General features: G+C 38.4%; 1 protein-coding gene across 50 annotated transcripts in view; it reads left to right on the top strand.

Annotated features, from left to right (window-relative positions):
* The window catches only part of MAP2 (microtubule associated protein 2), a 225,291-nt gene that overhangs the window by 185,387 nt on the left and 27,844 nt on the right, over nucleotides 1-12,060 (top strand). For 15 of the 50 annotated variants that reach the window (XM_070619721.1, XM_070619725.1, XM_070619729.1 and 12 more), the window contains 4 exons: nucleotides 249-4,004; nucleotides 4,202-4,408; nucleotides 4,581-4,715; nucleotides 7,565-7,626. In XM_070619721.1, the coding sequence (XP_070475822.1) occupies nucleotides 249-4,004; nucleotides 4,202-4,408; nucleotides 4,581-4,715; nucleotides 7,565-7,626 (4,160 nt within the window). The remainder of the gene's footprint in view (nucleotides 1-248; nucleotides 4,005-4,201; nucleotides 4,409-4,580; nucleotides 4,716-7,564; nucleotides 7,627-12,060) is intronic. The other 35 variants (XM_070619734.1, XM_070619739.1, XM_070619732.1 and 32 more) reach the window with 7 other exon arrangements.

The following is a 12,060-nucleotide window of genomic DNA, read 5'->3' on the forward strand; positions in this document are numbered from 1 at the left end:
TATTCAGAATATACTCTTATTACAATTCCTATGCACATTAATTTACAATGGAAGTTCATTTTAGCAATCGTACAAATATATCTCAGTCCCGACATTTTCATATTGATTTTTTAAGTGGGTAGCATGCTTGCATGTTCCATAGTTTTTCTTTTTACCTTACCATTCATTTGTCATTTCAAAATACAATTTTAAGCTTACTCCCTGGAAGCACTTGCCTATTTGTTTAAAAATCAACCCAATTACTTCAGGTTTACTTACAGCCTTGAAGATGGAGTTCCGTGATCAACAGGAGTTGACTCCCTCTGCAGCTGAGCCACTGGACAAGAAGGAAAAGGAGTCAGAGAAACAAAGCAAGCCTGGCGAAGACCTTAAACATGCTGCCTTAGTTTCTCAGCCTGAGACAACTAAAACTTCTCCTGATAAAAAGGACATGCAAGGCACAGAAGAAGAAAAAGCACCTCCCTCTCTGTTTGGGCACACTCTCGTTGCTGGCCTAGAAGACATGCAGCGGAAGACAGAACCAAGCCTGGTGATCCCTGGTATTGGCCTCCCTGCAGAGCCTCCAGCTGCGAAAGAGCAAAAGGACTGGTTCATTGAAATGCCGACAGAAGCAAAAAAGGATGAGTGGCGTTTAGTTGCTCCCGTATCTCCTGGCCCCCTAACACCCATGAAGGAAAAAGATGTACTCGAGGATATCCCCAAATGGGAAGGGAAACAGTTTGATTCTCCCATGCCGAGTCCCTTTCAGGGTGGAAGCTTCACTCTTCCTCTAGATGTCATGAAGAATGAAATTGTTGCAGAAGCATCACCCTTTGCCCCTGCCCTATTACAGCCAGATGACAAAAAATCTCTGGAAGAAACCAGCGGCCCAGCAAGTGCCAAAGATAGTTCTACAGTTGAAGAGCCCCATAAAGATAAACCTGACAAAATGGCAGAAGCACCAGCCTCAGAGGCAGTCACCTCACCCAAAGATACTCACATTCTGATTGTGGATGAATGTGTCCCAGAGAAAGTTTTAGAGGAAGAAAAAGGGGCAATAAATCAAGACAGTGTTCCAAAAAAAGAGACCTCCACCCTCAGTGGGCAGGAACCTACACTTACCGAAAAGGAACTTCAGCTAACTCTAGAAGAACAAACAACCGTTTCTGACAAAGCCATGCCACAAGAGAGCAAACCCCCAAAAATGACAGAGGAAGAAACGAGCATACTTCAGCCCTCCACAGAGCACACTTTCCCAAAGGAAGAACAGAAAAGCCAAGAGCCTACCACAGATGTATTAAAACAGGACTCGTTCCCTGTCAGCTTGGAGCAAGCTGTCACAGATTCAACCGTGACCTCTAAGACACCAGAGAAGGTCGTGACCGAACCAGCTGCTCTAAGTGAAAAGACTGATACCCAGGACCTTTTTGAAGAAAAAGTTGCTGACAAAGATAAAAAGGTTGAAGGAGCTGGCACTGCGGCATCAGCTGATGTTGATATGCCGTTTTATGAAGATAAGTCAGGAATGTCCAAGTACTTTGAAACATCTGTCTTGAAAGAAGAAGTGACAAAAAGCATCCAACCAGGCAGTGATTACTATGAACTCAGTGACACAAGAGAAAGTGCCCAAGAGTCTTTTGATACTGTATCTCCCATGTATAAAAATGGCGACAAGGCGCCTCAGGCAGAGAAAGAATCCCAGCCCAGCGCTTCAGCACAAGAAGCAGGCTACAGTACTCTTGCTCAGAGCTATCCATCTGATTTACCTGAAGAACCCAGTTCTCCTCAAGAAAGAATGTTCACTATTGATCCAAAAGTGTATGGGGAGAAAAGAGATCTCCACAGTAAGAATAAGGACGATTTGACACTAAGCAGGAGTTTAGGACTTGGTGGTAGGTCCGCAATAGAACAAAGAAGCATGTCAATCAATTTGCCCATGTCTTGCCTGGACTCCATCGCCCTTGGATTTAACTTTGGTCGGGGGCACGATCTTTCCCCTCTGGCTTCTGATATTCTAACCAACACTAGTGGAAGCATGGACGAAGGGGATGATTACCTTCCAGCCACAACACCTGCGTTAGAGAAAGCCCCTTGCTTCCCAACAGAAAGCAAAGAGGAAGAAAAACGAGTAGAGGATGAAAAAGCTACTGGAGAGGAAAGTACTCAAGTCGAGACGTCCTGTGAGTCACCTTTCCTAGCCAAAGACTATTACAAAAATGGCACTGTCATGGCCCCTGACCTGCCTGAAATGCTGGATCTGGCGGGCACAAGGTCAAGATTAGCTTCCGTGAGCGCAGATGCTGAGGTGGCCAGGAGGAAATCAGTCCCCTCAGAGACTGTGGTTGAAGAGAGTAGCACTGGCTTGCCCCCTGTCACTGATGAAAACCACGTCATTGTTAAAACGGACAGTCAGCTCGAAGACCTGGGCTACTGTGTGTTCAATAAATACACGGTCCCACTCCCATCACCTGTTCAAGACAGTGAGAATTTATCCGGGGAGAGTGGCTCCTTTTACGAGGGCGCAGATGATAAAGTGCGGAGAGATTTGGCCACAGACCTTTCACTGATTGAAGTAAAACTAGCAGCTGCCGGAAGAGTCAAAGATGAGTTAAGTGCTGAGAAAGAAGCTCCCCCTCATATCTCTGGTGACAGATCGGGACTGGCCAGGGAATTGGATCAGGAGAGGAAAGCTAATGATAAGCTGGATACTGTACTAGAAAAAAGCGAAGAACACGCTGAGTCAAAAGAACAGGCCAAGGAAGCAGAAGAGGCTGGTGATGAAGTTGAATCATTTGGAGCAGGAGTAACCCACGAGCAGGCTCTGGCCAAAGAACCGACAGTTTCAAAGGATGCATCACCTCTCGTGGCTGAGAAAGCAGAGAAAGGTCTTAGTTCAGTGCCAGAGGTAGCTGAGGTAGAACCACCCAAAAAAGCTGAATCAGAACTGGATTTTGCAGCAAAGAAAGCTGACCAGAGTCAATTAGATGTTAAAATCAGTGACTTTGGACAGATGGCGGCAGGGCTAAATGTAGATGCTGCAAAAGCAACAGAGCTGCAACCTGAAGCTCCACAGGACCTGACTCCCTCCTCCACAGCACCTCAGGAGGCAGATGTGTTCATGGGTGTTGAGCCTTGCCAAGTGAAAGAAGGTGCCAAAGTCAGTGAAACAGAAGTCAAAGAGAAGGTAGCCAAGCCTGACTTGGTGCACCAGGAGGCTGTAGACAAAGAGGAGTCCTATGAGTCCAGCGGTGAGCATGAAAGCCTCACCATGGAGTCCTTGAAAGCCGATGAGGGCAAGAAGGAAACATCCCCAGAGTCTTCTCTAATCCAGGACGAGATTGCCATCAAATTGTCAGTGGAAATACCTTGTGCACCTGCTGTTTCGGAGGCTGATGCAGCCCCAGAGGAGGGAGCTGATGTCCAGATGGAGTTTATTCAGCTGCCGAAAGAAGAAAGCAAAGAGACTCCAGACATATCTATTACACCCTCTGACGTCACAGAGCCACTGCCCGAAGCCGTCTCAGCTGAACCAGCAGAGGCTCAGAGTGAGGAAGAAGAGATAGAAGCCCGGGGAGAATATGATAAACTGCTCTTTCGCTCAGACACTCTTCAGATTACCGACCTGGGCATCCCAGGTGTCAGGGAGGAATTCGTGGAGACCTGCCCAGGTGAACACAAAGGAGTGATTGAGTCCGTTGTAACCATCGAGGATGATTTCATCACTGTAGTGCAAACCACAACTGATGAGGGGGAGTCGGGTTCCCACAGCGTGCGTTTTGCGGCTCTAGAGCAGCCTGAGGTGGAGAGGAGACCATCCCCTCATGCCGAAGAAGAGCTCGAAGTCGAAGAGGCAGCTGAAGCCCAGGCAGAACCCAAGGACGGCTCCCCAGAGGCTCCGGCTTCCCCTGAGAGAGAAGAGGTTGCACTCTCGGAATACAAGACAGAAACCTATGATGATTACAAAGACGAGACCACCATTGATGACTCCATCATGGATGCAGACAGCCTCTGGGTGGACACTCAAGGTGTGCATTATTTTCTTTAATTATCTACTCCCAAATAAAATCCAATAACCTAATGGAAAATTTTTTTTCATTTAATCCTTTAAAAATGTCCCTTTATCTCTTTAATTTGCAGTTTGTGAAATAGATGAAGGATTTTGTACATTTGTTACTAATGTTTTTGTTGTTTTGTTGTTGTCATGGTTTGCTTTGATCCACAGATGATGATAGGAGCATCATGACAGAACAGTTAGAAACTATTCCTAAAGAGGAGAAAGCTGAAAAGGAAGCTCGGAGACCATCTCTTGAGAAACATAGAAAAGAAAAGCCTTTTAAAACCGGGAGAGGCAGAATTTCCACTCCTGAAAGAAAAATAGCTAAAAAGGAACCTAGCACAGTCTCCAGAGATGAAGTGAGAAGGAAAAAAGGTTCATTTAACAATCACTTCTTTAAAAATGTTTTTGAAGTAACGCATTATTGCTCTCTTGTCAAAGAAACTGCCTAACAGTGGTAACTAATTATTCGTGACATTTCGTTTGGTTTTGCTGCAAGTGTTTATTTTTTCCTGATGGTATGCTTTTTGTGTTTTCTTATTCTTAGCAGTTTATAAGAAGGCTGAACTTGCTAAAAAAACAGAAGTTCAGGCCCACTCTCCCTCCAGGAAATTCATTTTAAAACCAGCTATCAAATATACTAGACCAACTCATCTCTCCTGTGTTAAGCGGAAAACGACAGGTGACTGTTCAATTCTGCAATGTGGCTGGCAAACATAGACATGTATTTTTTTTTATCTCATTACCGTAGCAGCTTCTTCATTTTGTTTTTCTTCCAAGAATCTCAGCAGTCATGAACAATTTCACTATTGTGTATTGTATCATTATTCTTTTTTTTTCCCTCCCTGCAGAAGAGGTCATGACCACTGTTTCTTTGTCATGCTCAGACTTAACAGTGATTGTATCTTGGCATTGTGCTCTAGTCTCACGTTCTGGGGATTTCTATTTTCATTATGTTTGTTTTGGTAGACGATGGCGATGAATATAACCGTGGTATGCATTCTCATTATTTTGCTTATCTCCTTCATGCTTAAACTCATACATATTTGTCCTATTTTCTATATTGTTACTGCCAAATCTGTTACTGATGTTGATGAATTGATTGAACACCACCAAGAATGCATAGTGATTCTGAGATTGAAAATGAAAAACAAATCCGGGGTAAAATTGTGAATGAAAAATTACTTTGCTTTTGGATGAAAGAAAAAAAGGAAAATGAAATTGTTTGGTGACCTTATCAGATTTTATTCCCCATATCCAAAATTAGCAAGACTTTCAGTCTACTGTTCTATATCTGTTAACTGACATTTATTTCCTCGTTGGGATTTTCTTAACTGTGTTGGATCCAAACTGCCAAATTTTCCTATATGATTCAGTCTTCAAAATTCTAAGATAAAACTCCTTCCTTCTACATACCTTAGAACTTAGGTTTATTTCTATTTCGCTACCTTCTTGTTTTTCTGTCTTCAAATATACTCATTTTTTTGGTGGAATGAAGGAGTGAAACATGTTACAAATAATAATAAAAGTCCATTCAACATCTGTAGTGCAAACTGTATTTCTAAATTTCAGGACAAAGTATTTATTTTCAGTGTATAATTATACTAGGACAATCTTAATTTAAAATGTATTTTATTTTAGCATTTGTTGAGTGGCATACTTGTAGTCTGAAAAACAAGATTGCTAAGCCAGAAAGGAATATTTTCCTTTCCATTATACAGTAGAAGTTCCTTTATATAAATCTTTGAATGGCTTTGAACATTAAGAGCAGCATTAACTCTTGTAAGAAAAAGAAAGTCAAGGTAATTGATGATTTTATGATAACCATAAAAAATTTCAAATATTTCATATTTGTGTTCTTCATTTAAGGATTACCTCATGTGATTTCCTTCAAGAATTAGTATCTAAGGCAGGATTTGAAAGTGGAAGGCTTAGCATTTTACACAAACCTTGATGACAAAGGTTCAGGATGAGGCATTCCTCTAGATTAGGAGTTAGGAATTAACATGACCTCTCTAAATCTTGTATCACGTCTTACTTGGTTCATTTTCATTAAACTTGGAATTTTTCTTCTAGTTAGACAAATGCTTGGGCAGGCAGAATCTCTTGGTTTGGCCATAAAAATTCCATATGCTACCTGAAAGGATGAAAGAATATATCAGGATTGTGGAATTTCAAAGGAAATGTCAAATTGTTTGGCAAAGTGCCTACATGTCATTGGTTTTCAGTTTTCCACACCGAGAGTAAATTGCCATTTTAATTCATTCATTAAAGGGAATTTAGGATCTTTGGACTAAGTAGGACCTTCCCTTTTTCTGTTCAAAGGTTAAGATACTCATGCAGAAAGCATATACCAAACATGAGTGTCGTTGGCTTGAAGGAAACTGTATATGTCACAGAAATTTGAGATATGTTATAGGAATAGTAGGGAGGCATCATTTGCACTGCTTCTTAAAAAAAAGTCAGTTCCAGAATCTGTGAATAATCTTACTAGCCTGTACCTAAATAGCACATCGTGGAGCTTTCTTATTTTTGTGTTAGAGCTTCATATGGTATGTGAAACCTTTTTGAAATTCATGTGGAGTGCTTATAAGGATAAGAATCTTTTTTTTCCCTGAGGTTTTCTCTCTTATGAAAGAAAATAGAGGAGGAAGTAAACCCACAAGCTTTCCCCTTCATTTTCTAAGCACAATTTTTAAATAGGGATAGTTTTCCAAAACACAAAGGATTGTTTTCAATCCTAAGAGATATTTAAGTCCCGAGCCAGGTAAGTCATCAACAGAAAAGATGCTGGAGACAATGGAGCTTAAAACTGAAACCAGAAGTATAAAACAGCAGCAAGAGAAACAACAGTAACAGATGTGGTACCAATTTCATACCGGAAGTGCATGTGTAGCACATGTTCGTATTACTGGACTGAAAATTCCTCTCGTGTTTCCTCTTCTTGACAAGCTGTTTTTCTTCCCTTCTCATGCGGTGTGTCTCACCTCAAACAAGTATGACATTCATATTGTGAAATGAAGGGTGCAGAGGGAAAGGGGATGGCTGACCATGACAGTTTGAATATAAAATGCAGAAATATCTATAGATATGCAAATGGCTCCGTAAAGAGGGTTTGGGAATCTCCATGAACACTCTTTTATATCATGCCAACCCTAGAAACCAGTCAATTCCCTTTTCTTTAAATTCTGTACCATTCAGATTGCTATTCTGTGACTTCCATTCTAAAGGCTCTATCCTAATGTAATAGTAATTTAGAAGTATATTGGTAATGAATAGAAAATTACTTGGTGTGCTTACCTGTGCCTTGGTAAACACTGGGGTATGTTAATTAGCACACGCTGTAGTGGGAGCCACATCCTATAATATTATTATGCAGGTTTCTTCGGTTACTGAATTTGAGTCTCAAAATAAGCAAAATCCACTTTACATTAATCTGTTGACACAACTGAATGTCCAAAAGGTATTTTGCATTTACTTGGGTTTTAGCCAGTAAGTTTCAGATTGGTTGTTTGTATCTTTTCTCAACAGCAGCGGGTGGTGAATCGACTCAGGCTCCCAGTATATTTAAGCAGGCAAAGGACAAAGTCTCTGTGAGTACAATAATTGTTTTTCTTGTTCTTCATTTGAAGTCCGCTTTGGTATTAGTGGCAATATTTTAATAACTTTAGATATAATTTAGACTTTAGGTGTTTACGCTTAAAAATCATCTTAGATCGTTCGCTTACCCTGAATGATTCTCGGTGGCGTTCGGGCACCTTAACCGTCTTCTGAAATGACATGTGATGGTAGTTGGTGAGGTGGAACTGGGACTTAGGCTGTCTCTTTCTTAGTAAGACAAAATCCTAGGGAACAGCACGATGATCTGGCAAAAATGAGGGAGCCCAATTTATTTACTTTTCATAGAATCAAGATAGACCATTATAATCTACACTAAACCATATTTTGTAGTACATTTTCATTGTTATTATTACAAAATAAGAATGTGAGAAAATTAGTGTAGATGAGCATAATAAGTAAAAATATATTTTGATTCCCTTATCTAAGGATAACTACAGTTGCCATTTTGATGTAAAATCTTGTTTTTTCCTACACATATATAAGTTTAACAACAAAAATGGAAACACTGTGTATCTATTTTTTAATTAAACAGTAAACAGGTTTCCATGTCATTAAACACTCTGTATATCATTGTAATGACTACATAACGTTGCGTTTTATTTATTTTCCATGATATATGTAATCAATTCCCTATTATTTGACATTCAAACTATTTTTTTGTTATTTTAACAGTATTACTGTAGAAATCTTTTTGGCTAAATCTATGAATGCATCTATATGCATTTCCTTAGGATAATTTCCTAGTGGTGAAATTGTTTCAAGAAGAAAGTCCATTTTTAAAGTATTTTCTACATATTGTCAAGTTGTCCTCCAGAACATGTCCACTGACTTACATGTCCTCCAGCTGCATGTGAGAGTGCATATGTTCAGGATTATTACTAGATATTCCTATGCTTTTTCTATATTTGCCAAGTTATGAAGATGAAATATCTTATTGTTTTAATGTCACAGTATTAATGATGTTTAACTTCTTCATATGTTTTAAATCTGTGTTTCTTCTTTCGTGAATTTTATTTTTTATATTGTGAACCATATTGTTTAAACTTCTGAAAGACCAAAGCCAACACGAAGTATTTCGCACCTTTCTGATTGGAAAAAAAAATTTAAAAGACTACTAATGAAATCCTGAAATTATAACAATTATTTGAGTAATGTTAATTAGTAGTGTATCACAATATTCTGGGTCTTAGCCATCATATATGTTATGTAAGTCACAATCTTTTGTTTAGCTTTCTAAAAACTGAAAGATTTTACACTTCCGCTTTTTATTTATTGTGAAAAATAGGAATTCATTTCCAAATACAGCCACACTTTTTATATCATCTTGAACCCAAGGGGCTTTATGTTGATAAAAACATATATATATTTGGCTTTTATATAAATGTTTTCAGACATATTCCTTCAACATATGGCAAGCAATGGAATGCGCTTGCTTGGTGAATACTGGTCTTCATTTTGAGCAGTGTAGTTTCCAGATTTGTATCTCTTTACCTTCTGTTTCTGATGGGGAACTAATGGGTTGTAGAGGTTAAGAGCAGGACTATGAAACGGAGCAGGTCCCAGTATTCAGTATTTATTAACTATATGATCTTTTTCTGCCTGTGTCTTAATTTTCAAAAAATAAGGGGAGGAGTAAAAATTCCTATATCATAAGTTAGTTGTGAACATTAAGTATAGTAATTTTATAAAACACCAGAAACTATAATGTCTAGAACATAGTTTTTATTCAATAAACAGTGATATTTATTATTATTACTATTATTATTTGGAAGGTACAAGTCTTTAGGATCAGGTATAGAAAGTAAGTCTGAGCTTTCCTCTGTGAGGAAAAGAATTTATTTATCTTTTTTTAGGAAAAGAATTTTTAAGTGGACATTGAAAACCTTTAGGAAATTTTCAAATCCCTTGGTCTTCAAGTAGTTCAACAGGAATTGGCATTCAACACTTACACTTAGGACAGAAACCATATTCATCTTCTAACACAAAACTCACTGTTTTCCTTGTAAATGACTGTCTCGTCTTTTCTGAAGGAAAGAGATTAGGCCACCGCTCTTTCTAACTTTTTCTCATTTGACATCCTCTTTTTTCTTTCTCCGTAACCTCATTCTCTTCCTAGAATTTTCCTAAGAGCCCAGGATTAACTCTTCTTTATCCCTGATATTCAGTACATCCATCAGAACAGTCCTTGACTTTTCAGTTGATCTTTATTGTGAGCCTTCCTTTCATTTGGGTGTTTTGTTTGTTTTATTTTGTTTTTGTTTCCAACCTGGGATTGGTAGTTGTCTTTCGTAATGTGAGACGACCCGATGACTCCATTTTTCTCTCCTATGTCACACTTTTGAAATTCAGTGTTCTGTAGGTAGCATCAATACAAAAGTCTGACTTGTGCCGACTCAGTTACGCTTCCCACTCAGGTTGTGAGTCTGTGAAACCAGAAGTGATTTGAGCGACCTGTGAATACATGTGCCTCTGTTGACACAGCTCTGGAGGTTAAAACTTAAAATTTAAAAAATCTCCATTTCAACTGCTATTTTTGTAACAGCTAAATCATATTAATTATTTGAAGGTAAAATCTCCTTGGCTTTGTCATACTTGTCTGTATTGTTAACAGTCTCCCATGAGACATGTGCATGCCAGCAGAGCTTTCTCCAAAAGCCGTACACATCCAACCCACTTATTTACACTTGCCGTCAATCTCCTCAGGGATTATCAACCCCTGGAAATAAGTCCTGTAATTTTTCTGGGCAATCTCTTCAGTGCTGACTTTCATTTTTAGGATTTATAACCCATCATACAAATTGTAGTCTATGCATAAAAATGTTATTAATTCTGGAGTAAAACTAGGTCCCCTGTATGCATTTTACTCATACAATGAACTCATTCTATATAAACTCTGCAATTTGCTGATGAAATAAATGTAAATAATCTGAAAATTTGTTTTCCCAACTTTCAAAAAATGTTTTCCATTATTAGGCCTTAAATATTACTTTGTTCTAAAGTTCTTAAAATGTGATCAAGATATCAGTTATATATATACCTTAAGGGCTGTGTTTATTAAAGGAATAACTGCAACAGACTCAAGATACTTTTCCACATATGATATCATTGTAAGACCTATGGATTAATCAGAGACCTTATACATAGAATCCATAAAGAATATTTTAATCTGTATTCTCATATATGAGTATTCTTAAGTTAGTTCCAGTTAAGAAGAGATGTTCAATGAACATATCTCATTCTCACATAAATATACATCTCTATCATTGATTACAACCATTTATCATGTGTTCTTATTAAAAGTAGACATTTAATTTCTTATATGTTTATGTATTTTTTTTAATTTTCCTTTTGCTTCATAGTTTGGTTTATTTTGTGTTTTTGTTTGTTTTCTTTCATGGCTAGAATTCTACCTTGTCAAAGATTCCTGCCTTACAGGGTAGCACAAAGCCCCCAAGATGCAGGCCAGCCTGCCCTAGCACGACTAAAAGGGCTACATTTTCTGACAGTTTTTTAATCCGGCCCACCTCAGAGGGCTCCACAGACCATTTGCCATACTCAGAATCAGGGAAGAAGGTAAGGCAGCGGGTCAGTCCAGGTGCACAAAGAAACGGGATAGGACACAATTCAGTAAACATGTGAAAGCAAAGATTTTAAATTCTAAAAGGTTTGACATAAGAACAAAAGACCTGATTAAAAGCAAATACAAATTAAAAGTTTCATAGGGGCTGGCTCTGTGGCCGGGTGGTTAAGTTCGCGCACTCCCCTGTGGCGACCCAGGGTTCGGATCCTGGGCGCGGACGTGGCACTGCTCGTCAGGCCACGTTGAGGCAGTGTCCCACATCCCACAACCAGAAGGACCTGCAACTAAGATATACAACTGTGTACAGGCGGGGTTTGGGGAGATAAAGCAGGAAAAGGAAAAAAAAAAAGATTGGCAACAGTTGTTAGCCCAGGTGCCAATCTTTAAAAAGAAAAGAAAAAAAAAGTTTCAGTAGTTATGAACACTCTAATCATTTTAAAAAATAGACAGTATCTTTTTTTAGCCGTACTATTCATAATTAATTATTTATTTGACAGATAATTTATTATTTATTTGATAGTTATTTGATTTTTCAAATACAAACAATATATTCTATATAATATTATATGTAGCATATTATATATAATATTGTATACTCTAATAACAAGTTGTATTATATAATAGATAATTTGGACTCAGCATCAGACACATCAGAATTTAATACCCTCTGCTACTTACCAACTCAGTGATCTTGAAAAAATTACATAAACAGATTAAACCCATTTCCTCAGCTATAAAATGCATATAATATTTTGAGCTAAGAGTTAAATCATAAATAGATGTAAAGGGCTTAGAGGTCCTGTGACAGAAGTACACAGTATATGGT

The sequence above is a fragment of the Equus przewalskii genome, chromosome 5 (genome assembly GCF_037783145.1).
Source record: "Equus przewalskii isolate Varuska chromosome 5, EquPr2, whole genome shotgun sequence".
NCBI classification, from domain to species: Eukaryota; Metazoa; Chordata; class Mammalia; order Perissodactyla; family Equidae; genus Equus; species Equus przewalskii.